Source organism: Antechinus flavipes, chromosome 2, assembly GCF_016432865.1.
Source record: "Antechinus flavipes isolate AdamAnt ecotype Samford, QLD, Australia chromosome 2, AdamAnt_v2, whole genome shotgun sequence".
NCBI lineage: Eukaryota > Metazoa > Chordata > Mammalia > Dasyuromorphia > Dasyuridae > Antechinus > Antechinus flavipes.
Window position 1 is genome coordinate 214,691,712 of NC_067399.1, and position 22,399 is coordinate 214,714,110.

At 38.5% G+C, this 22,399-nt stretch overlaps 1 protein-coding gene across 3 annotated transcripts in view; it reads left to right on the forward strand.

Annotated features, from left to right (window-relative positions):
* The window catches only part of CMIP (c-Maf inducing protein), a 255,413-nt gene that overhangs the window by 144,861 nt on the left and 88,153 nt on the right, over positions 1-22,399 (forward strand). For all 3 annotated transcript variants that reach the window (XM_051976177.1, XM_051976176.1, XM_051976178.1), the window contains exons 2-3: positions 3,680-3,805; positions 21,252-21,302. In XM_051976177.1, coding sequence (XP_051832137.1) covers positions 3,680-3,805; positions 21,252-21,302 — 177 coding nt within the window. The remainder of the gene's footprint in view (positions 1-3,679; positions 3,806-21,251; positions 21,303-22,399) is intronic.

Below are 22,399 nucleotides of genomic sequence, written 5' to 3' on the forward strand. Positions count from 1 at the left end.
TTGAAACATACAGAAAAGTATAAGATACAGCAATCTGGATTGCAAGTATTAATTTCATGGTACCTCAATCAATCACTATAAAATTTCTTTAACCCAACATGTATATTTAATACAAAATTCCATAAGAATTTTTCATGATTTGTGGGTTTAGAATTTGGAACACTTTTCGGATACAGCAACAATGCAACATTTTTCCATGTTACGATGAACTATTACCAAAAAAGAATAAATCTGATATTTTAAACTTGAAAAACTGGAAAAGTGATAATACCTTTTCATACAAAAAGGGGATTTTGGAAGAGGGATAAGTTTGAGATATTTCTAACTAGATATTCAGTTTAAAATGTCCAATATGCAATTGACATAGCAGGACTGACTCCTGGGGGAGAAAATAGGTGTAGGGGTGTGTGTGTGTGTGTGTAAGTTTATGAGCCATTTGCATAAATAGAGTAATTAGATCTATGAGAGCTGAAGAAATCAACAAGATAAAAAATGCAGGAAAAAAAGAGAAGAGGATCCTGGAAAGAGTGTTGAAGAACACCATACTTAGAGATCCTGGTGTTAGTTAACCAGGAAAAGAGACTGCAAAGTCGGATAGGTAGGAGAGAGTAGTGTTTTGAAAACCAGGTGAGGAAAGAAACAAGCAAGCAAGTAAACATTTATTAAGCATCAGTACTAGGCTCTTTGTTTAGTACTTTATGAATATTATCTTGTTTGATCCTTACAGCATGCTTAGGAGATATGTATTATTATCGCTTCCATTTTACAGTTGAGAAAACTGAGACTAATGGGTGAAGTGACTATCAAGATCACACAGTTAATATCTGTGATCAAATATGAACTTGTCTTCTTAACTCTAGGGCTCCAGGCCCACTGCATTATTTATTATATCACCGAAATGTGAAGATCAGAAATATCTGTAAAGGCACATTAGTCAGCAGTATCAAATGATGCATAGAAGTTAAGAAACATCAAGAACTGAGAAAAGGCTATCACTTTTGCCAATTAAGAGATCACTACACACTTTATTTTGTTTTTGTTTAATTTAATTTTTAATGAAAATCTCTTTTCTCTCCCTCCTACTCCACTCCCATTGGAAAAAATAAAGCCATTTTAACAAAAATATGCATGTTCAAGGTAAAGAAATTCCCTCATTGCATATTATAAAAATATGTTTATATATTTCATTATGCATCCTGAACTCATCACCTCTCTTTCAGAAGATGAATAGAATGCTTCATTATTGCTCCTCTGGAATTGTAGTTGGTCATTAATCAGAATTCTTAAGTTTTTCAAGATGATTTGTGTTAACAATGTTGTGACTGTATAAATTGTTCTCCTGGTTCTGCTTACTTCACACCTTATCAGCTCATACATGTCTTCTTGGGTTTTGCTAAAAACAACCCAGTTCTTCATATTCTTATAGCACAGTATTTATTGCATTTATGTACCTTAATTTATTCAGCCATTCCCTAATTGATGGGTACCCTCTTAGTTTATCACAACAACAACAAAAAAAGTTATCTTAAATATTTTTGTATACATGGATTCTTTTCTTCTTTATGTTATCTCTTTAGAGTACTGACCTAGAAGTATTATTGCTGGGTCAAAGGCTATTAGCCACAGTTTCATATCTTTTTGGACAAAATTCCAAATTGTCACCAGTAGAGTATGAGTGTGTCTGTTTTTCTGCAGCCCCTTCAATGTATGTCATTTTTCTTTTTGGCAACTTTTGTGATTGGATGAGTGGGAGGTGTAATCTTAGAGCTTTTTAAATTTGTATTTCTCTATTAGTGTTTATGAGCATTTTCCCCCCCATATGACTATAGATTTGTTGCTAATTTTGGATAGAGCAGTTCTAGTTGAGTGTTGTGGTTGGAAGCCATATTGCAAAGGATTGAGATGTAAGAGAAGAGGAAATCGAGGCAATGAATGTAGACAGTATTTTTTCTTGAAATTTGGTTTAAAAAGGGAGGAAAATATAAAATAATAGCTTGAGGAATAATAGTTTCAATATTATCTTCCCTGATTAAGTCATATCTCCAGTACTGTCTTCAATTCTGATTACCATTTTTAAGGCAGATATTGATGAATTGGAACATATCCAGAGAAATGTGACCAGGACAAGGAAGATACTTGAAGCCATTCCATAAGATTATGGATTTTAAAAAATTGGTACACTTAGATAAGAGCAGTTATATATAACAGATGAGGGGAATGCTGAAGACACAGCATTCTTGGAATTTAGAAAGGCAAGTAACAAAGTCTTTCATCATATTTTAAGGTATTCAAAAGAAGTATATAATAAAGAATTTATTGTGGTTGGGGAAGTCTAAGAATGTAGCTAGAACATGGTTTTGATGGCCTAGAAAAATACTGAGAGGTAGAGGAACTGAAGATCATGATGATCATGAGGAAGAGATTTGAGTAGTATGGTACAGGGAGAGATGGAATGATAAAAGATTCTTCTAAGCAATGAGATAGAGTTCTTAAACATGGAAATGGAATGGGGGGGTTGCAGAATCAAGGGTAAGACCTGGTGTAGCTGAGGTTGAGCAGGGGAGTGTGTCATGAGAACTTATTAGATTGAGGAACTTAATCTTAAAAATATTCAAAGAAACATCTATATGCATGTTGAAGTCCTTTAATAAAAGAATGGAACTTAGGGTAGAAAGGGAGGTTGAGTCAGGAGCTGAACTCATTGAGAAAGTGAGGTGGGTGGGAGATGACCCAGAGTTCAAGATATGAGTAAGCTCTTGCTAGCGACAGTAGAAAGTCTGATAAAAGTACAAAATTCACTATTTTTGGACAGAATTCCAAATTGTTTTTCAGAATGTCTGGATCAATTCACAGCTCCACCAGTAGTGTATGAGTGTGTCTCTTTTTCTGCAGCCCCTTCAATGTATGTCATTTTTCTTTTTGGCAATTTTTGTGATTGGATGAGTGGGAGGTGTAATCTTAGAGATTTTTAAATTTGTATTTCTCTATTAGTGTTTATGAGCACTATGAAGGACCACGATCAGACAGCTTCCATGTGAAACCTGACATAGGCAATAACTGGCCTATAGGAAAGTATTGGGGGAATAATGTTGTGTGGTAGTTTGTGTAGACAAAGCCGAAGTGATAAAGCCACATCTTAGGGGACCCTTTGCTCTGATCCTGACTTTGTCCTAAGGCTCCTTTGCTCCCCCCAACAATATTCACTTTGTTGTTTACCTACTTGCTCTTGGTAGGTGACTTTATTGCATTTGTAGGTTCATTGTTTGACTCCTCAACTAGACAATTAGCTCCTAGGATTAAGGACAGTATCTTGTATTTTTTCTCCAACTTTTTAGTGGTGTGCCAAGTGCTGTGTTTAGTTACAGTTGCACTAGAGACTGGTCCCAACTGACTTCTCTGTGGTAATGGAACAAAGGCCTCCGTTTGGAGAGTGGTCTTGACTTGTCATCCTTCTTTCTCCACCAGTAGCATGAGGGGAGTGTGATCATTGTGCATTGAGCTCTCTGAGGCACAAGGCAGTTTTGCCAGTAGACAAGATTAGAGCTTTGGTTTTTGGGGGGATTTGGATTTTTCTTATTTGATTTATTACAAAGGTAGGTGTTGCTATTGGACCCTCAGGATTGAGGTCTAATTGTCTCCATTTTTGAGACTAATATGTATGTTTTCTGTTTCCTTACAGCCCACTGGGTACATGGAAAACTCTGTTTCCTACAGTGCTATTGAAGATGTTCAGCTGCTGTCCTGGGAGAATGCCCCTAAGTACTGTTTACAGCTCACAATTCCTGGGGGCACAGTCTTACTGCAGGTATGTGCGTACAGTAAACAAACATGAACTGGCATTTTTCCTCCTCCCTTAGCTTCTCTTTGATGGGGGAGGGTGGCTTGGGTCTAGATCAAATAACTGGAGAGTTGTCTTTTCTGTCTGCTTGTTCTTTTCCCCCAGAGTGAGAGGAAAGTTGTTAGATGGTTCCTGACTCAGTCATAACAATAACAAGAACACTAGAATTCTGCTATATTGCTGCAGTAGATAACTATCTGGAAAAAAGGGTTGGGTGGGGATAAATGGTTTCCTTTAAGTAGGAGGATGAATATCCTCCGTTTTTCTTCAAGAAAATAGAGGATTGTGTTTCCTGCTATGAAAACTTTCTGACCTGACCCTGTGCTTCCTTAAACCTCTATTTAAAGGCCAGGCCTAGATCATTATTCCAAGAATCAGTCTAGTTGAATGGAGCAGAGTCGCAGTCTGGGATCAAGACAAGGTTGGCTCTACCACTACCTCACTGTATGACTGATTTTGAACAAAGCTCCTTCTCTGTAAATGAGGGAATCCAAAAGGCAATGTAATGTTGGAGAATGAATCCTAGATTTGAAGTCAGAGAAACTGGATTTAAATCCTAGTTTTATCTCTTACATGCTCTTGGGCTGGAAATTGAACTACATGATAACCAGAATCCCTTTTCTCCCACTCTAATTCTGGAATCTATTGTCTTCACCTGTGTTTAGATTCTTGAGACAGAGGGAGGCTGTAGGCATTTCTTAATTAGCTATGGATGCCCAGAACAATTGGTGAATAAGAACCATAAATAGCCCTCAGAGGATAGGTTTAAAGTGGGAGGAGGGGTGGCTATTGAAGGGTCTCTGTTCTGGCAGGAAGAAAAAACAGGGATTCCTAAAATATCTAACTTCCATCTCAGTGCTTCAGGAAATCTTTACTTCTTTATCCATGTCCCTAGCATATAGCTTCCTCAGCCCTAAGGGGGATGGCACAGGAGCACTGAGAAGCAATGTTTGGAACCCTTCCTCCTCTAGCATTTTGTAAATTCTGCAACAGTTTCTACCTGTGAGTTAGGATTGATGTTCTTCATTGTGCTCCATTATTTCTTCAGCCCCGCAGTTTTTCCTACCCTGACACAGATCACAACTGCTCCAGCTCAGTAACTAATTTTCATGAGTTTTTGCCATCCCTCCTATCCCCCTACTTCCTGCCCAAAAAGTGTCCTCCCCTGGTGAACCTTCTGGTAATGAGCCTCTTAATTAATCTTCAGATGACTGACAAACAGCCCGTCTCCAGGTTTGTACTTGAATCCTTTCCAGCTTGGTGGGTCTTCCAGAGCTCTTGTTTTGCTGGCATAGATTGCAGAATGTGGAGTCTTTTCTGGTGCCACAGGTTATTACGGAAGGATTTTGATGTAGACTTATTTTTTATTGTTAATATCATCCTCATTAATAACAACAATGTTGCTCATCTCCTCCCACGATACCTGCCCCCACCCTTAGCCCCCCATATCTCTTGGGGAAGGACAGGTTTAGGGGGAAGGGAAGGCTCCTCGGCTTCTGGCCCCCTGACAGGTCTGTGTGGGACCACAGACGAGCTGTGATGAGTGAAACTTGCCTTTCTGGCAGGGGCTCAGTTCTGCAGCCTCCCTTCATGACCAGTTCCACGTCAGGCTCCCCCTGCTGCGCTGACGAACCAGCAGTGAGTAGGAAGCAAAACATCCCTCAGAGCTCTAGGGAGCGCGGAGCTGCCCAGCAGCCCGGGATGCAGCAGGGCCCCCAGTCCCGGCCATGGGGGTAAGCGGCTGCGCCTTTTGAGGAAATCACCGCCTCCTTCCCACCCTTGGCCCGTGTCCCTGGGTGGCGGGTGAGAGGGAGCCTGCCCCTGCACGCTGCCCGGGCTCAGGCTTCCTGGGCAGACAGACGGTTTTCTCCTCCTGACAGCCCAGGTAGGTGATTGCCCTCCCTACCCATCCCTCCGCTCCTCTGCCTCTCTCACTTCGGCCTCTCGGCTTGGCTTGCTAGCTGCTCACCTCGCTCTCTAGCTAACCAATCTTATTCCTCTCTCCCCACACCCTCCTTCTCTTCCTCCTGCTGCTGCTGCCTCTCTACTCATTGTGGAATCCAGAATGCTGTGTGTGGTTATGTAAATCAGTCTGGGGGAGCCAGACCTCTGTTGGAAGGGGGTTTCCAGTCAAGCTGGAGGCACGACCGGGGGCCGGGAAGATGCTCGAGTCCCCATGGTGGGGAGAGCATTCGCCGGGGACCAGCAGAGGGAAGGAGGGGAGTGCTTTCTCAGGATGTTTGCCTCCTGATTTCTGACTGTTGGTCTTAGACTGGCTATAGCCTGTCATAAAACGGCGTGTCACGTTCTAATAGAACAAAGTGATTGTGTAGCGTGGTCTTGTAGCGTTTGTCAGACGAGTTATGATGCCCTGTCACATTCAGGAGTGTGGTAGAAATGTACTCTTGGATGTGAAAATCTTGTTCTGTGACAACACTCTAAAATGAATCCTGTCTTGGGCTGGCTGTATGGTACTGGGAGGGCTGTAGTAACTGATATGGGCCCTTGGGCCTTATAGAAGTTCTCCGTTTAAAGGGGAAGGACAGCAGTATCCACCTAGGAATGGAAAGAAAATAGACTGTATCTGAGGCTAGCCCTATCCTTCACCCCTGCCATGGGCTTTCTTCAGGGTCCCTTGTTTTATAACCTAACCTCTGCTCCACCCTGAAGGGGTCCTAGAACTTGTGGTATTCAGTTTAGAGCCTACGCCATAAAAAAGAGATGTGTGATGAAACCTTAACCTATCCCGACATTCCTAGCTATCTGTCTCCTACTTCTGTCCCCTTGCTTATGACTAGAATATATTCCCTCTTTACCTCTTTTTTCTAAAATCATTCTGTATCTGCCTATAAGTCTTACATCATAGGCCATTTCCTATGGGAAGTTTTTATTTTTCTTTTTGCCCTCTTCTTCCTCCCATTTTCATGTTTATAATTAAAAGGTTTATATCTTGTATCCCAGTAGTAGAATGAAAATCCCTTATCTTATGATAAAATCATTGTTTCTAGCGCTAAAAGGGTTCTCAGATGCCAATTCAGTTCAGTTCAACACACATTTGTTAATGTTTAGGCAATGAGGATACAAAAATCAATATGAAAACATTTCCTTCCTTCAAGGAGCTTACATTCTACTGAAATAACATTTTAGAGATAAGTAAATAGAGAATGTCTAAAAAGTTGGTACATAATAATTTCCTATATAGGGAGTACTACGACAGTTTGGGGCTTTGGAAAAGGCCTCATGTACAAGATTGCACTAGAATGGAACCTTAAAAGATGCTAGAAATTCCAGGGAGATAACTGAAAAGGGAGATCATTTCAGCTTTGGGAATAGTCTCTGCAAAACTAGGGAAGCCAGAGATGGAATGTCATGTACTGGCAAATGGCTGGTGGGGAAGTTTTATTAGAACAGTGGAGTTCATAGAGAATGATGGAAAATGTTGGAAATTTAGGTTGGAGCCAGATTATAAAGGGTTTTAAATGCCGATGACTAATATATTGCCTTGCACATAGTAAGGCCTTGATAAATTCTTGCTGTATCATATTGCGTTGTCTTTCAACTATCTTTTATTCAGAGGGTTTTTTTTTAAGGACTAGAATCTTCCTTCCCTCTGCCACCAGCCTTGTTCCAACAGGCTATTATATAGCCCACACAACTATATCTGTCCCCTGATTTCCTTACAACAGCAATAAACTTTCGTGTTAACCCTTGTAATTGTTCTTGGAGCCTGTTTCTACATTTCAGGTTACTAAAGAGTTCATTAGACAAGTGTACATTCTGTTCTCTGTAGATTCTGCTGCTTCCTCAGCCCCGCCATGTCCAAACCCCCTTGGCCAGATACAGTTTGTAGACGACTGTCACCATCTGCTAAAAATGGCCAGATTGGGGAAGTACAGAATTTCTATACAAACCTATTGGTCATCATTTAGGGTTTGAATGTCCTATAAATGTCACTTAATATCTATGGCCATAGTAAGGATGCTTGTTTTCCCACAAATAATTTGCCTAAAATTGTATCCCCAAAACACAGATCTATGTCTCAAAAATCTTTAATGTCTCTAGGATAAACAAATTTTTAAAAAAATCCTTAAATATATAATTTGAAGCCTTCCACTGGCTTTCATCTATATTTCCAGAGTTATTTCATATTATTCTGTTGTATGTACCCTCTATTCTAAGCTAGCTGTTCCCTCACCACAGTGTCCCATCTCTTATTCCGTGCTTTTGCACAAATGATCTCCCCCCATATCAGGAATGTATTTCTTTTTTTCATCCTTGTTCAACACAGTGATTCTCAAATTATGTCTATTGGACCTTTGGGGGTTCCTCAGCCACTTTAAAGAGATCCAAGAGATGAAAACTATTTTCATAGTAGTATGAAGATGTTATTTGCCTATTAAATACTCACTTTTCTGACAGCATTTCTATGTAAGGCTGGATTTTCTTCATGTACTTCAACCAAAATAGCATTTTGCAATAGATTAAATGCAGAAACAGATCTGAGAATCCAGCTGTCTTCCATTAAATCAGACCTTAAAGAGATTTGCCAAAAAAAAAAAAAAAAAAAAGTAAAACAGTGCCACTATGAAAAGATAGTTATTTCTTTAATAAAAATGTTATTGATGTTAACATGTAACTTTTTCTTATATTAAATGAATTAATGTTTTATGAATTTATCAGTTTTAATTCCTAATTCAGAGAATATTGATAGGTATAGCCTACATAAATAAAAGCTCTTTGGCATATTCAGTAATTTTTTAAAAAATGTGCAAATGTTCTTGAGACCAAAAAGTTTGAGAACCATTGGTTTATTAGAATCCATAGTGTAGTTCAAAATACAAGTCAGATGACAGTTGCTACAAGAGCACCACTACCACCCCACCATTTATTAGCATTCTGTCCTTAAATTGCATAAATTAAATTAAATTTTGTCCTTTTTATATACTTTGTATTTAGTAATTTGTATGCATGTTGCCTCTCTAGTAGGACATAAACTTTTCGAGGGAAGGTACTATTTTATTTTTTGACTTTTTATTACTGGGGCCTAGAATAATGCCTTGAACTCAGTAGGTTTCTAATAACTTTGTTGGATTGATTCTGCTTCCTCCTATAGCTTCTCTACTTGTTTTGGTTGTTTGGTTGTTACAAGACTTGATTCATGCTTACGATGAGGGAGATGTCTTGTTTTTGAAATTCTTCAAATCTTATATAAATGTTATTTCTTTTTGTAGAAGAAAATCACATTCTTATTTTGCTTAGAAGTTATTCACTATGTAATTCAAACTATTTTTTGATCTGATATAGGTTTTTCTTCCTTGGTTAATTCTATGGCAAGTAAAAATATTATCCTTTTTCTTATCTCTCTTTGCTTTCCCCATCTAACAAAGGCATTTGGGGCTGGGCAGCTGGTTTAGGAAGCATCCTGTGCCCATATACTCCTTCAGTGCCAGATTTGTCAGGGCTTCCACAAAAAGAAAGCCTTCTTTAAGAAGGCAGGCGAGCTGTGTCAGCTGCCAAGGCTGGGAAACCTCCGTTTATTCTATATTATGGGAAAAGGCCCTTCATCCTGGAACTGTATAGAGTGAGCCTTCCTGCCTAGTAACAATGTGGATTTTCCTGTGGCACTCACTGACTAAGATGGTTTCAGCTGTAGATAGCTTGATTCTTTTTTTCTCACCTCTCTGCAGCAAAACAATAAGAAAAACTTGGCAACAGCAAGTGGGAAATTTGGTGGAATTCACTGGAATATAGCCTCTCCAAAATTAAAGAAGTTAATGGGTTGTGAGACCTAAAAGAAGTGAGATGAGCCAGCTCTTCATGTTTCTTTCTCATCTTTGAATCATTTTCTCATCTGATTGGATCTAAGGATCCTCAGGAATCTTAATATTCCCATTTGACTTCATTTGCCTGGATTAGATCCCAGTATGACAGTATAGGAAATTTGGCCCATGAATATACCCTTTCTCCCTTGTTCTGGTAGGCCATTTCAATGACCTTTCATTTTTCTGGGAACAGCTGTGCATGCCTGTGATCAGATCCTAGAAGATATTATGTAGTTCTGGTCCTCCTTAGGCAGACAATAGGACGTATAACATTGGTGGTCCAGAAGGTCCTGGAGGCCTTCTGGCTTTATGGACAAACAGATGAAGATTTACATGTAAACATAAAGCTATTTTTACTCTACGATCCTTGACTTTTCCCCTATGAAGGAAAGTCCTGAAATAGTCTAATAGTTTATAAAACAGACTTATGCTCTTGAAAGAGGGAATCAACTTCCCCATAGTAAGGATAAGAGGTAGTGAATGACTTTGAAAGGTAGCACTGCCATTGTTTCTAACACTACTTTCTTGTCTCTGTCTGCAAATCCCCCTTGCACTCATAGGATAGATCATAGACTTAGAGCTGGAAGGAAACTTGAAGGTCATCAAGGCCAACATTCTAATTTTACTAATGAGGAAAGTGAGACAGAGATTAAATAATGTGCCCAAAGTCATAAAGAATCCGTCCAAAGCAGCAATTAAACCCAGCTTTTCCTGACCCCATGCCCAGTGTTCTGGAATCCAGAACTGCCCCTTTAACTTTACTGCCTCAGTCACTGAATTTAAAACTAAAAGAGATCTTACAAATCCTGCAGTGTACCCTCCTCATTTTATAGGAGAGGAAATTCATCTATAACATCATGACCAAGGTCTTATAGGACATTTTAACTGGCTTAAAGAGTTCAGGAATGGAGACTGGGAAGATTGGGTGGGACCAAGTTGTATAGGACTTATTCCTACTCTTGTAAAAATAGAGAAATTTATTCTGGAAGCACTTCTTAACCTGCCTATGCTAGAGTGACATCCCACTGAATGTCTTTGTAGTTGGTTGAGTAGGGGAGTCCCATGTTTAGATCTGAACTTGAGGAAAATAACTTTGGGGGGGGGGAGAATAAAATTTATATAACACTTATATGCCAGGCACTGGGCTATACCCTTTATAAATATTTTATTTTATCCTCACAGTAACTCTGCAAGGTAGGTGCTATTTTTAATCCCCATTTTACAGTTGAGAAACCTGAGGCAGACAAAAGTTTTGAGTGCTTTTCCCAAGTCACATAGCTTATAAATGTTCAAAGGTGGAATTGAACTGACCCTGGGTATCTACTGTACTACATAGCATCAGTGTGTAGGATGGATGGGAGACTCAATTCAAAGAGCCTAATTAGGTGACTGTCACAGTGATCTTGGGGAGAGGTAATAAGGTCTGAATGACTTGTACCTGTGTGAGTGGAAAGAGATCAAATTGAGATGTTGGAAAGTAGAAATAGTAAGGTCTGGCAGCTGATTGACTCTTTAGAGTGAGGGACAGGTAGGAATCCAGGATAATGTTAAAATTCTGAAACTGAGAGACTGGAAGGATGAGTGTGTGCCTTTAGCAGAAACAGGGAAGTTTGGAAGAAGGAAAGGGGTTGGGGAAAGATTTGGTTTTAGACATACTGAGTTTGAGATACTTCTGGGACATGCAGGTTAAAATTTCACATGGTTAGTTAGAGATACCTTGCCATAGCTTTGGGGAGAGTCAGGGCCTGGGTGTATAGATATGAGTCACTTGTATAGAGATAAGAGACCTGATAAGGTTATTGAGAGAGAGAATATAGAAGGAGAAAAGGAGACTTTAGAACAGAACCTTGGCTAGCACCTACAGTTTAAAGTAGTCATGACAGGGAAGGGTATATTTAATAGAGTAAACAAAGTCTATATGCTATATGTTGGTCCAAGGGGAAGCTAGCTAGATTATGATGGTGCTGTCACATGGGAAAAAGAGCATTTCAGATGAAAGAGGGGCAAGTTCAGCTTTGGGCTTTGATGCTTTTGGGTAGGGAGCGATTGATCTGAACATCATATCATGGGGAACAGAGAGAGAAGAGGAACAGGCATTGGTCAGGGGTAATGAGAAGAGGGTTCTACAAGACTGCTTGAATAATAGAGCTTGTCTGGCCTACTCTGATAGAATAATTTCCCAGTGAGCCTAAATATCAGACACAGGCACAGCCATGACTTGGGGCTGCAAAAAGAAGATTCTGAATCTGGAAACTGAGAATGGAGGGAAACTAATGATAATGGCAAGAACTCACTGAGGGTAGAAATGATTTGGTTGAGGAGGCCCTTGATGGAGTGGCCATCAAAATAAAAGAAATTCAATTTAATCAGCTTGAAGGAAAAAAGTAAATAACTGAGGGAGAGGAGATACAAATACATATTCCTGTTTGTGAGAGACTGTCCACAGGTGAATCCTTCTGCCAGACAGGAACATGGAACAGTTGATGAAAGGGATGAATTACCAAAGATCTCTTAAGTGCTTAAGACTTTTTTCAGTCTTTAGTCTCTTTCCAACTCATTGTACTAACAGAGCAAAGATGCTATGTTTGTGTATGGGGAGGGGGGCTTCCTTTTTTTTAAAACTAGTCTAGAGGATAGCTTCTCCCTTAAGAAGAGTACCTCATGCTATTCTTAAAGCAGTACCTTATTATTGCCCAGACTAGTGGTTAGACTAGTCTAGAGAAGCAGAATGAGTCCCTGGAGGGTTCTTTGCATTGCCCTGGGTGATGTAGAGATGATAGATTGATTGGCCAACAGAGCCAGAGGTCATTCTTGCTATGTGGGAGATGTTACTAGGACAAGAACTCTATAGCCTGGAGGACATTTTTCTTGTGTGTAATGTTTTGCCTCAGGCATAACCAGGTTTTAGGCTTATCTCTACTATCTGTTCTAGCTGCCCCTTCAGTTGACTGACTTTGAGGCCTCATGTGACCACTTTTGGATCTTCCTATCTACAGGCTTCTGACTCAAGCTCTTATCAGCCTTTGCTGTCTCTAAGAAAAGCCTTTATTTTTTCTGTGAAAAGTAGAAATCTTTTTCTTAGCCCAGTTCCCTTGTATTTTGATATTTCCACTTATTTCTTGTGTTAGCTATTCTCTTCTTACCTTGAAATTCTTAAGTCTGCTTGGACCAAAACAACCCACTCCTGTAAGTCAACTTTTGCCCCTTCCAGACACTGGAAATTCTCTGGACTCCCGGGAATGCTAATTCATGTTTCTCAGTGATCTCAGTACAGCTAAATGTCTTTGTGAAAAACAAAAAAATTTCAGATTTCCGAAGGTATGTTAAGAGACCAAATTCCCTCAAGGAATAAACTGAAATGCTGTGAGTATAATTTATCTAAGAAAACACAGTAATTGAGAGAGCCTAGACTTGAACACAAGCCTTATGTATAGTGGTCTTTCTGTTGCACTAATTGCAAGGAATAAATCTAGATGGAATGGGAGAATAGCGATTTAGATCCCATAGGATAAGTAGACAGACACTGCGTAGCAATAGCCGCTGGTTACCACTAGTTGTTTGAAAAATGATCTCTGTGGAATTATTTCCTAGAATTTTGCAAATGCTGTTCTATATTTTAACTGTATTTTATGTATTTTATTATTATATGTCTGTATCTTTCTCTCTTGTTCAGTCAGTCATGTCTGTCTCTTTGTGATACCATGTCACATTGCCCGTGGGGTTTTCCTGGTAATGATAGTGGAGTGGTTTGCCATTTCCTTCTCCTGTTGATTAAGAGAAACAGGTTCAGTGACTTGTCTAGAGTCACATAGCTAATGTCTGAGGTGGGATTTGAATTCAGCTCTTCTTGACTCCAGGACCAGTTACTCTACTGAGCCCCTTAGCTGCCTGTAAATTTCTATGTCTATCTCCCTTTACTTGCGTATACACATATCTTTACTTTTCATCTCAATGGCTAATGGAGAATTTTCTACCTGTGCTTTGATACATATTAATAGTGTTTTTTAAAAAGTGGTCCCTGTGGTAACTCCTCCATTCTCCGGCTCGCTTCTTGAACACTGGTGGTCTACTTTGCAGCCTTCCTTTGACCACATCCTTTTTGTAGCTTCTCTGAGCTCTGGGTTGTGAGGGTTTGGCTGAGCTTGTGGTCTCTTTCAGGGAACAGAAAGGCTAGGGGCCAAACTCTAGTGCTACCCACAGTTCTGTGCTGTTCCCCGCTTAAAAGGGTTGGAAAAGGCTCAGAAGAGGGTAGCAAAAACAATTATGAGTCAAGGAAAATATACACATTGAGAATGGCTTTGAAGGGTTAAAAGCAAAGGGTTATTTAATGACCCCAAGGTCAGAAATAACAACATTTACAACTAACATTTATGTAGTGCAAAGCCTTTTTTTACATTCATTACTTCATTTGCTTTAAATGTGATTTCCTTGCCTTTGAATTGCATTCATTCCCATGCCCATACCATGTTACTGCCAGTCTTTCCTTACTCCTGTTCCATAAGACCTAACGTTCCATGGCCATCAAGGAGCAAAAGCTGTGAAGGCTGCCGCGGTGATGTGGGTGGTCTTGGCCCATGAGACATGAGGAACGCCACAATTGGGCCAAACACACATTGTCTCAAGTGGAAGGACCAAAAACTGTGTTATTGGGGGGGGAGGGAGGGAGAGGAGGGATGGAGGGAAGCCTGCAAAGCCAAACTTGTTCTCTCCCCCTCTTTATCATTCTAGATGGAAGACTTTCAACTCTCCTAAGTCTTTTAAAAGGAGCAAGGGGATCCATAATACAAAAGTTAAGAATTCCCATTATAAAGAGTGTATTTGTGCCAGGGAATCAGTCAGTCTTGAGCAGGTGTTAAATCTCTAGATTATGGTAAAAAACTGAAAGCTCAATTGCTATATTGCCCTCAAGGTGTTTGTCATTTAATAGTCCCATGAATAAAAGTCTAAAAGTTCTGAGGAAAAGAAGTAGAGAAAGTAAGTGATCATGGAAAATCTAGTTGCCATGCTGAGTGTGAGGGACTAATGTGTGAGAGAAGGAAGAATAAAGCAAAGGGAAAAGGAAGGTGGAAAATGGATGGATATGAATATTGTAGAGTACACTTCATGACTGTAGGAAGGTTATTTTCTAGTATTTGTGCTATCTACATTTATTTTCAATAATAAATGAAATTTGCTTTTTAGACTTAAATATAATTTTAAAATCAGGAAGTTCTGACCTTTCATCCCTTCGAAATTTACTACCTTATTCACTGGAGGTTTTTCACAGTATATTGTGTATTTCATAGAAGGGAAGTTTCAGGCTATTTATTTTTTCTTAATAGTATTTTATTTTTTTCCAATTACATGTAAAGATAGTTTCAAGATTCATTTTTGAAAGATTTTGGGTTCCAATTTTTTCCCTCTCTCTTCCCCAAGGCAGCAATCTGATATAGGTTAACCATGTCCAATCATTTAAAATATATTACCATATTAGTCATGTTGTGAAAGAAAAATCAGAACCAAAAGGAAAAAAATATAAGAAAGTGGGGAAAAAGTGAAAATATTTCTTTTATATTCAGTCAGTTCTTTCTCTGGATGTGGATGATATTTTCCGTCACAAGTCTATTGAAATTGTTTTGGATCACTATATTGCTGAGAAATTTAGTTATTATGTTATCACATAATCTTGCTGTTACTATGTACAATATTTTTCTGGTTCTGTTCACTTTACTCCGCATCAATTCATGTAATCTTTTGTTCTAATCAGTCAATGGGGGAAGAGAACACTTTAGGTAGAAGTGTTAAGGAAGGTTTTACAAAAGAGGCAGGATTTGAACTAGGCCTTGAAGCTTTCCAGGTTTTTCATTATAGGTTACTTTTGAAAAGATGATTGATCCCAGGGTGGTTTTGTGGTCAGTTTCTAAGATGAATAACTGGAATTATTTTAGATATCACCCCACAATAGGGAAATTTGTCAAGAAAAGCATTACACTTTTGTGGAGAACTTTCTTTTTCTCCTCTCAAGGGACCTAGTCCTTTCAGATTACCCTCTAAAAGCTTGTCAAAATATTTAAAGTAAGCAAAGTTATTGCTAATTAAATATCATTTGTCATAGCAAGTATTTTAGTCTCAATGTATGGAACTCAAGGAGGTTGTTATTATAAGGAAACAGTATAATATAGTAGAAAAAATATTAGGGAATGCATTTACCTGGATAATTCCCTGGATATATCAAATCCCTTCCCCCCTTTGAGTTTTTCCCCACAAATTATTTTGTATAGATGTTATATAGAGTTGCTTCTTAATTGAGCCTTTTTCATCTTTCAAATGAGGGGGTTGAATTAGAAGATCATTGAGTCCCCTTTCAGCTCCAAATCCAGTGATCCTCTGTCTCTAATTTATCTAAAAACTATATCAAGTTATGCTCTTCTGATTTTACTTTTACTCATCTACTTATATGTGTATCTTTAACTTCATTGGGACTTTGATCCCAATTTTATCAGTTAAAATGATGAAATGTTGGTGGGTATTGAATCTCTGTCTTTTTTATGTTTTATTGGACATAGCTGTGGTTTTTTTTCTTTTTTTAAAGGTGAACATTTGCTTAATTCTTAGTTGTAAAGGACATTTTCAATCCTTCAAAGAAAGAAACTAAAATATATTTAGAAGAAACTAGATAGTACAGGCGATGGAACATCAGGAAGATCTGAGTTCAAATGTGGTTGCAGATACTTATTAGCTATGTGATCCTGAACAAGTCCTAACCCTATATGCCTCAGTTCTTCATCTGTAAAATAGGAACACATTGGAAAAGGAAATGGCAAACCATTCTATTGGGTTCTTGTTCTTCTATAAAATATTATAAAAGTTCTCTCTGGGTGCCTTCCCTGGAATCAGGATTTTGTCGGTCCCTGTTCAGGCGTCAAAATGTGGTGAGCTTTTTCTTCTCAAAACACAGCCAAGTGATAAAAGTTCAGATCTTTTATTATCTCCAATATAGCCCGGTTAGCTTAGAGGTCTATCTCTCTGCTTGGTTCCAAGAGCTCCCTCCGAATGTCGCCAAATCCAAAGGTTTTGTCCTTCAGCCTCTGCCTCTGCTTTCTTCAGCCTCCAGCCAGCTCTACTCTTCATGTCATTCCGATGAAATCTGACCGAGAGCCTCTGTCTGTTTCTTTTATACAAGAGGGAGGAATTGTGGGATACAAGAGAGAGGGATTATGGGTTTTCTCCCATAGTGCTCTCTGGCCCAAAGAGCTTTAAGGGAGGTGTGAATTCACCAAGTTACAAAGTTTACTTTGTGAATCTCACAAACTTGTGAACTCCGATGAGTAAAGGTGTAAACACAAGCATTGTACTAATTAGTTCTACTTAGTACCTTGTTTCAGGTTCTGGCCCAAAACATCTTCTTGTAAGATCAGATCAACAATCTATCAACTCTAATGAGTTAGCAGTTTGTAAGGATTCCAACACCATTCCAATATCTTTATCAAGAAAATCCATGGATAAATTCCATGGGGTCACTTAGAAGTGGACATGATTGAACAGCTGAACAATGACGAAAATATAATTAAACTTAGCTTTTAAAGACAATAATTAAACTTTACTTCAAAAATGGGATAGTGATACTTTACCTATGATCTTCATTTTGCTGTTCAAAGAAACTATTACTACCTAAGCAGATGGGCACCTTCTCTGCAGTTTATAATCTCTGCAGTGCAGAGTAGTTAAGTGACTTGACATAGCCAGGATGTGTCAGGAGAACTTAGGTCTACTTTGATTTAAGCCAACTCTGCTTCTGTACTTCAGAAATAAAACCTTTTTAAAAAATGTGACATAAAATAGCAATTTCTTTTCAAAAGAGAGAAGCTTCTTGAGCGCAGGAACTCCCTCAGTTTTTACTTTTCAGGTACAATACCTAGCTCATGGTACAGGTTCAGTAAGTGTTTGTTTATTGATTGATTGTTGCACTATATCATTGCCATCTCAGTTATTTCCATAGCTCTAAGAATTCCTTCTTTGTGACTGTTCTCAAATAGCTCTCTCTCCTCTCCCTCACTTCCAAGTGTCTGCTTGACATCGTCATTTGGATGTCTTGCTGAGACCACAATGTCAACATATCTTAAACCAAAGAGTAGATATTAATGTTACCTTAGATGAAAATCTCCATTGGAATTATCTAAGAATCTGTCCTTAGATTTAAGCTTCAAAATTTTATCAGTGACTTGTATCATGAAGCATTTGATATGTTTATCTAATTTGCAGAAGATCCTGAAATGGAAGGAGGAATAGCTAAAGTGTTCAGTGACAGAACCAAGATCTAAATTGATCTTGACAGGCTAGATAGAACAATGAGTTGAGTCCAAGGAGATGACATTTATTTGGGATCAGTATGAAATCTTTCTTTTGGGTTCAAACAATCAAATGTAAAGGGAAAGATGGAGCAGGCCTACCTAGGTAGTAGAGCCTATGAAAAAGATTAGGCACTTACAGATGAGGATGGTTTAGTGGACTGCAAACTCATTATCAGTAAATAAGCTAGTAGTACCATATATATACATACATATATATAAAATATTTAAAAGTTTATAAAGTCCTATTCTTATTAAATAATACTGGGAAATAATGAAAATTAGTTGAAAAAATGGAGTGGCTAGTGAGGAAAAGAAAAGGCTTAAGGAAGACATGATAGATATATCTTCATATATTTGAAGAATTGTCTTGTGAAAGAAAAATTTAACTTGTCCTGCTTGGCTCTAGAGGGAAGAATTTGAAGCAGTGGGTTTTAACTTGCAAGGTTAATTTAAATTCAGTGGAAGGAAAATCATTCTAATAATTAAAGCTATCAAAAATTAGAATGAGCTGTGTAGGGTAATAGTGGCTTACCCTTCATGAAAGGTCATCAAGTGGAAGCTGTAGGACCACTTATTGGGGAAATTAAAGTGGTATTCTTGTTCAGGTTTGGATTAGACAGATTGACTTTTGAGATCTCCCTCAACTCTGAAATTCTGTGTTGTCTAAATTTTAATTCATTAGCTATTCCCAAACCAGCTCCTAATTTCTTTATTTTTGTGAATAACATAACCATCATTTCCTCAAGATGAACCTCAGAGCCCTTGTTGCTACAGTGAATCAACAAAAATATATTAAATGCCAACTGTGTGAGGTACTGTGCTAGGTTCTGGGAATATAGTGACTAAAAATGAAAAAGTCTCTGCTCTCAAGAGACTTGCATTCTATTGAATCTTGATTCCTAAAAATTCCTCTTGCATAATCTATCCTTTTCTGTTATTCTCATTATTACCACCCTTCCTGAAGAGTTCATTATTTTTTTTTTTTTTTCTGGATTGTAAACTGACCTCTTTGCTTCTCTTCAGTCTTATATTTAAGTTCATCATATGCAAGCTACCTGTTCCTTTTAATTTTAAATGCTTTGATTCATACTGATTTACTTTTTGTCTCAAAATTGACTCCCCCCCCCCCCCTCCCCAGTTTTTCTCACTTTGTCCTACCTACCTGGGATGCTGTCTCCCTTTTCTCTACCTGTGCAAATCATACTTGTGCTTCAAGTCCTGGTTCCAATTCTGCCTCTTTTGTAAAACCTTCCTTAACACTTCTATCTAAAAGTGTTCTCTTCCCCCATTGACTGCTTAGAACAAAAGATTACTGGTGTTATCTATTTGATAGTGACTCATGTGATATCTTTTGTGTTTAGGTCTTGAGCTGCTTGGTAAATCTTGGTGGTTATTTAATTTTCCACATTCTATCACTGTTTCCCAGATAAACCATCAATACTTTATAGCAGGGGAATGTATCTTTTTTCATGTACAAAACATTCTTCAGTAGGGGTAAAGTGGGGAGAGAGGTCCTTCCCACTCCCAATGTAATCTGAGACCTTGCAAGCAGCAGAAACTCAGTAAAGATTTGTTTTTTGATTGATTTCTTTTTGGTCATCTTGACTTTGTACAAAGAAAGTTCATTTTGTCTGGCTTGAATGGAGGATTTTATTCTTTCTAAAATCTATTATAGTGATTGTGTATGAAGGGGAGGGGGGAGAGAGGAAGGGAGAGAAAGAAAGAGACAGAGAGAGACAGGGAGAGACAGACAGAGATAGAAACAGAGACAGACAGAGACAGAGAGAGAAAGTCATCTTTCACGAAGCCCTCCATCTCTGCTGCAAAGGTAGACAATATTTTTAATGAGATTCTTGCAATAGAAGGACAAAGCGAAGCCAATCTTTCAAAGGATATAATTTTTCTAAATTGGAAATCCCCAGAGTTTCCTAATGGGGACTTAATTTCTCTTAAATTGTTCCTCATTATGAGAAAGAATATCTGCTGAGAATCAGTGCCACATAGTAGGTTCGAAGTGATATTACCTCCAGAGACAAGTTAGAGGGAAGTGAACCTGTGAAAAGAATATCCTGTGCCCTTAATAGATTGATGTCACTGGTGCTGTCTTTATCAATTTTGGTAACAGGAGCTTATGATCTTTGGAAGCATCACAACTGTTTCCTCATTGAGTATTACCCAAGTTTAACCATAAATAATGGGGCTTACCTGGATAAAGCCCTATTCCTAATAATGCTAATAACAGCATTTATACAGATACCCAAATCAGATTGCCCTTCCGTTTGATATTCAGCAAGGAACCCTCAGCACCTGTGCCAGAAAGAACTTCCACAGATGACTTTCACCCTCTTAGATTTCCTGCTTAAAATAGCATTTAGTCTGTTGATGGAGAATTGATTACCTAGTACCGGGCCTCCATATGTCACCTAAGAGCACAGATTCTGAAAGGGCTTTTAAATCCACTTAAAAATCATCCTTCCCAGACTGTATTTGTGTATATGTAACTTCAGACTCCATAACTAGGGAATAGGATAAGAGGCTAAACAAATTAATCCTATAATATCTGCTTTCTAATCAGTGATGGAGGAACCACTGGGTTGGCTAAATAAATTTATTTTAGAATATATAAAGAAACTGAATATACAAAATATGAGTTAAAATACCCAGTTCATAAGGGTCCATAAAAATAAATACACCATTCATCAGTGAGTATTTGTAATTTTCATTGAGAGTTCTTCTTCTCAGGCAGATTGCAGCCTCCTCCCTGACCCTGCCTACAGTTTAGCAGATGGATTTTATTATGGTTGTTATGGCTGGAAAAAATTGATCACTGTGGAGCCAGCCTGGTAATGAGCCTCTCCAATCCTAGTTAGGCTGGCTCTTGGACAACAGATCTTTAGTTCATTATCAGATATCTATCAATATGGTGATACATATCTTTCCAACATGGAAGAACCTGCCAGAGTTTGTGCTTCATTGCCACAGCTTTCAGGAGCCGAGGGTCACCTCTCTGCCATGAAGATTTTAATGAGACTAGAAGTATTGGTAAAATGAACTTCTTAATTTTCAGAATTCCCCCATCCCAGCTCTGGTTCCCTTTTTTGAAATGACCAATTTAAGTAGGTAATCCAGTAGATGGTTAAAGTAAGATGAAAGGACATGATAGAGTATGGTAGGCAGGAGGTCCAATTATATTGTGCTAAATGGACTGAAAATTTTGCAGACAGATGGTAATGTATTTATTGTTTTGTTTTTTCATTGCAGGCTGCAAACAGCTATCTGAGAGACCAGTGGTTTCACTCTTTGCAGTGGAAGGTATGTCCTATAGTCATTATCATCTCTATGATGTTGCACCTAATGATAATTATGATGAGCAGGATGTAGCAGAAACAAATGTTGGTGGTAGTGGTGGTGATGGGTAATATCAGGTACAGTAATTAATCTATACCCAAGAAGTTTGAAAGGCATCAATCTACTTGTATTATTAAGCAAGCAAACGAGCAATCTTTGCCCTCTCCTGAGATGTTAGATGGAATTCTCTCTGAAGGCAGAAAGTTAGCTCCTGCAATTTCCAGGATCCTTGAGCATGAGGAATGCCCAGCCCAGCTGTCTTCTGTGGGTCTGGAAAGGACTAGACAGATACTTATTTTTGGAATGTGGGCTACTGTAGGGGAATAGATATTTGGCTCATGGTTCTATTTTAGAGATGTCCTTAGGAGTAGAACTGTTAGAACTTTTGCCACAAGATAAAAGATAAAGCCTCAACCTATGTTCTCTATCTTCTCTCAATGATCAAGCTCTTTGGTCCATTTTCTGCTTTGAATCTACAGGAAAATGCTGAAATACATGGGGATCACACCCTTGGTGGCCCCTATTTGAGGAGTGAGATTTTCCCATTCACAAGCTATTGTGGGGGGTCAACAACATCCTGTGCTCTGATCCTTTCTCCTTCCCATCTCTCAGAATTTTTATTTTCCTTCAAGGTTTTACTCAGGTGTATTTCTTCTCTGAAGTCTTCCTTGAACTCTACTTCCCTTCTCCAGTTGTTAATGCTCTCTCCCTCTTTACCTTACCTTTTTGTTAGGATTCTTACAAGGTGCTAAGTCAGATATCTGATTTAGCACCTTGTAAGAATCCTAACACCTTTTAATAAAGGAAAATATATATATATATATTAAAGGAAATAATATATGTGTACTTACTATAAGTGACCCCAACTTCTAGTATAATGTAAATTCATTGAGATTAAGAACTTCTGTCTTCCTTTCCTTAGCACTTAGTATAGAGCCTGTTGCTAAGTTGCTTAATAAAAGGGAGTTGGGTTGTTCTCTCAGTAGAGAATCAGCTTTAATCAGTCAGAACTTGAGTATGTGGAACAAGGTCTTCATTGACCATCTCTGTAACATCTCTTC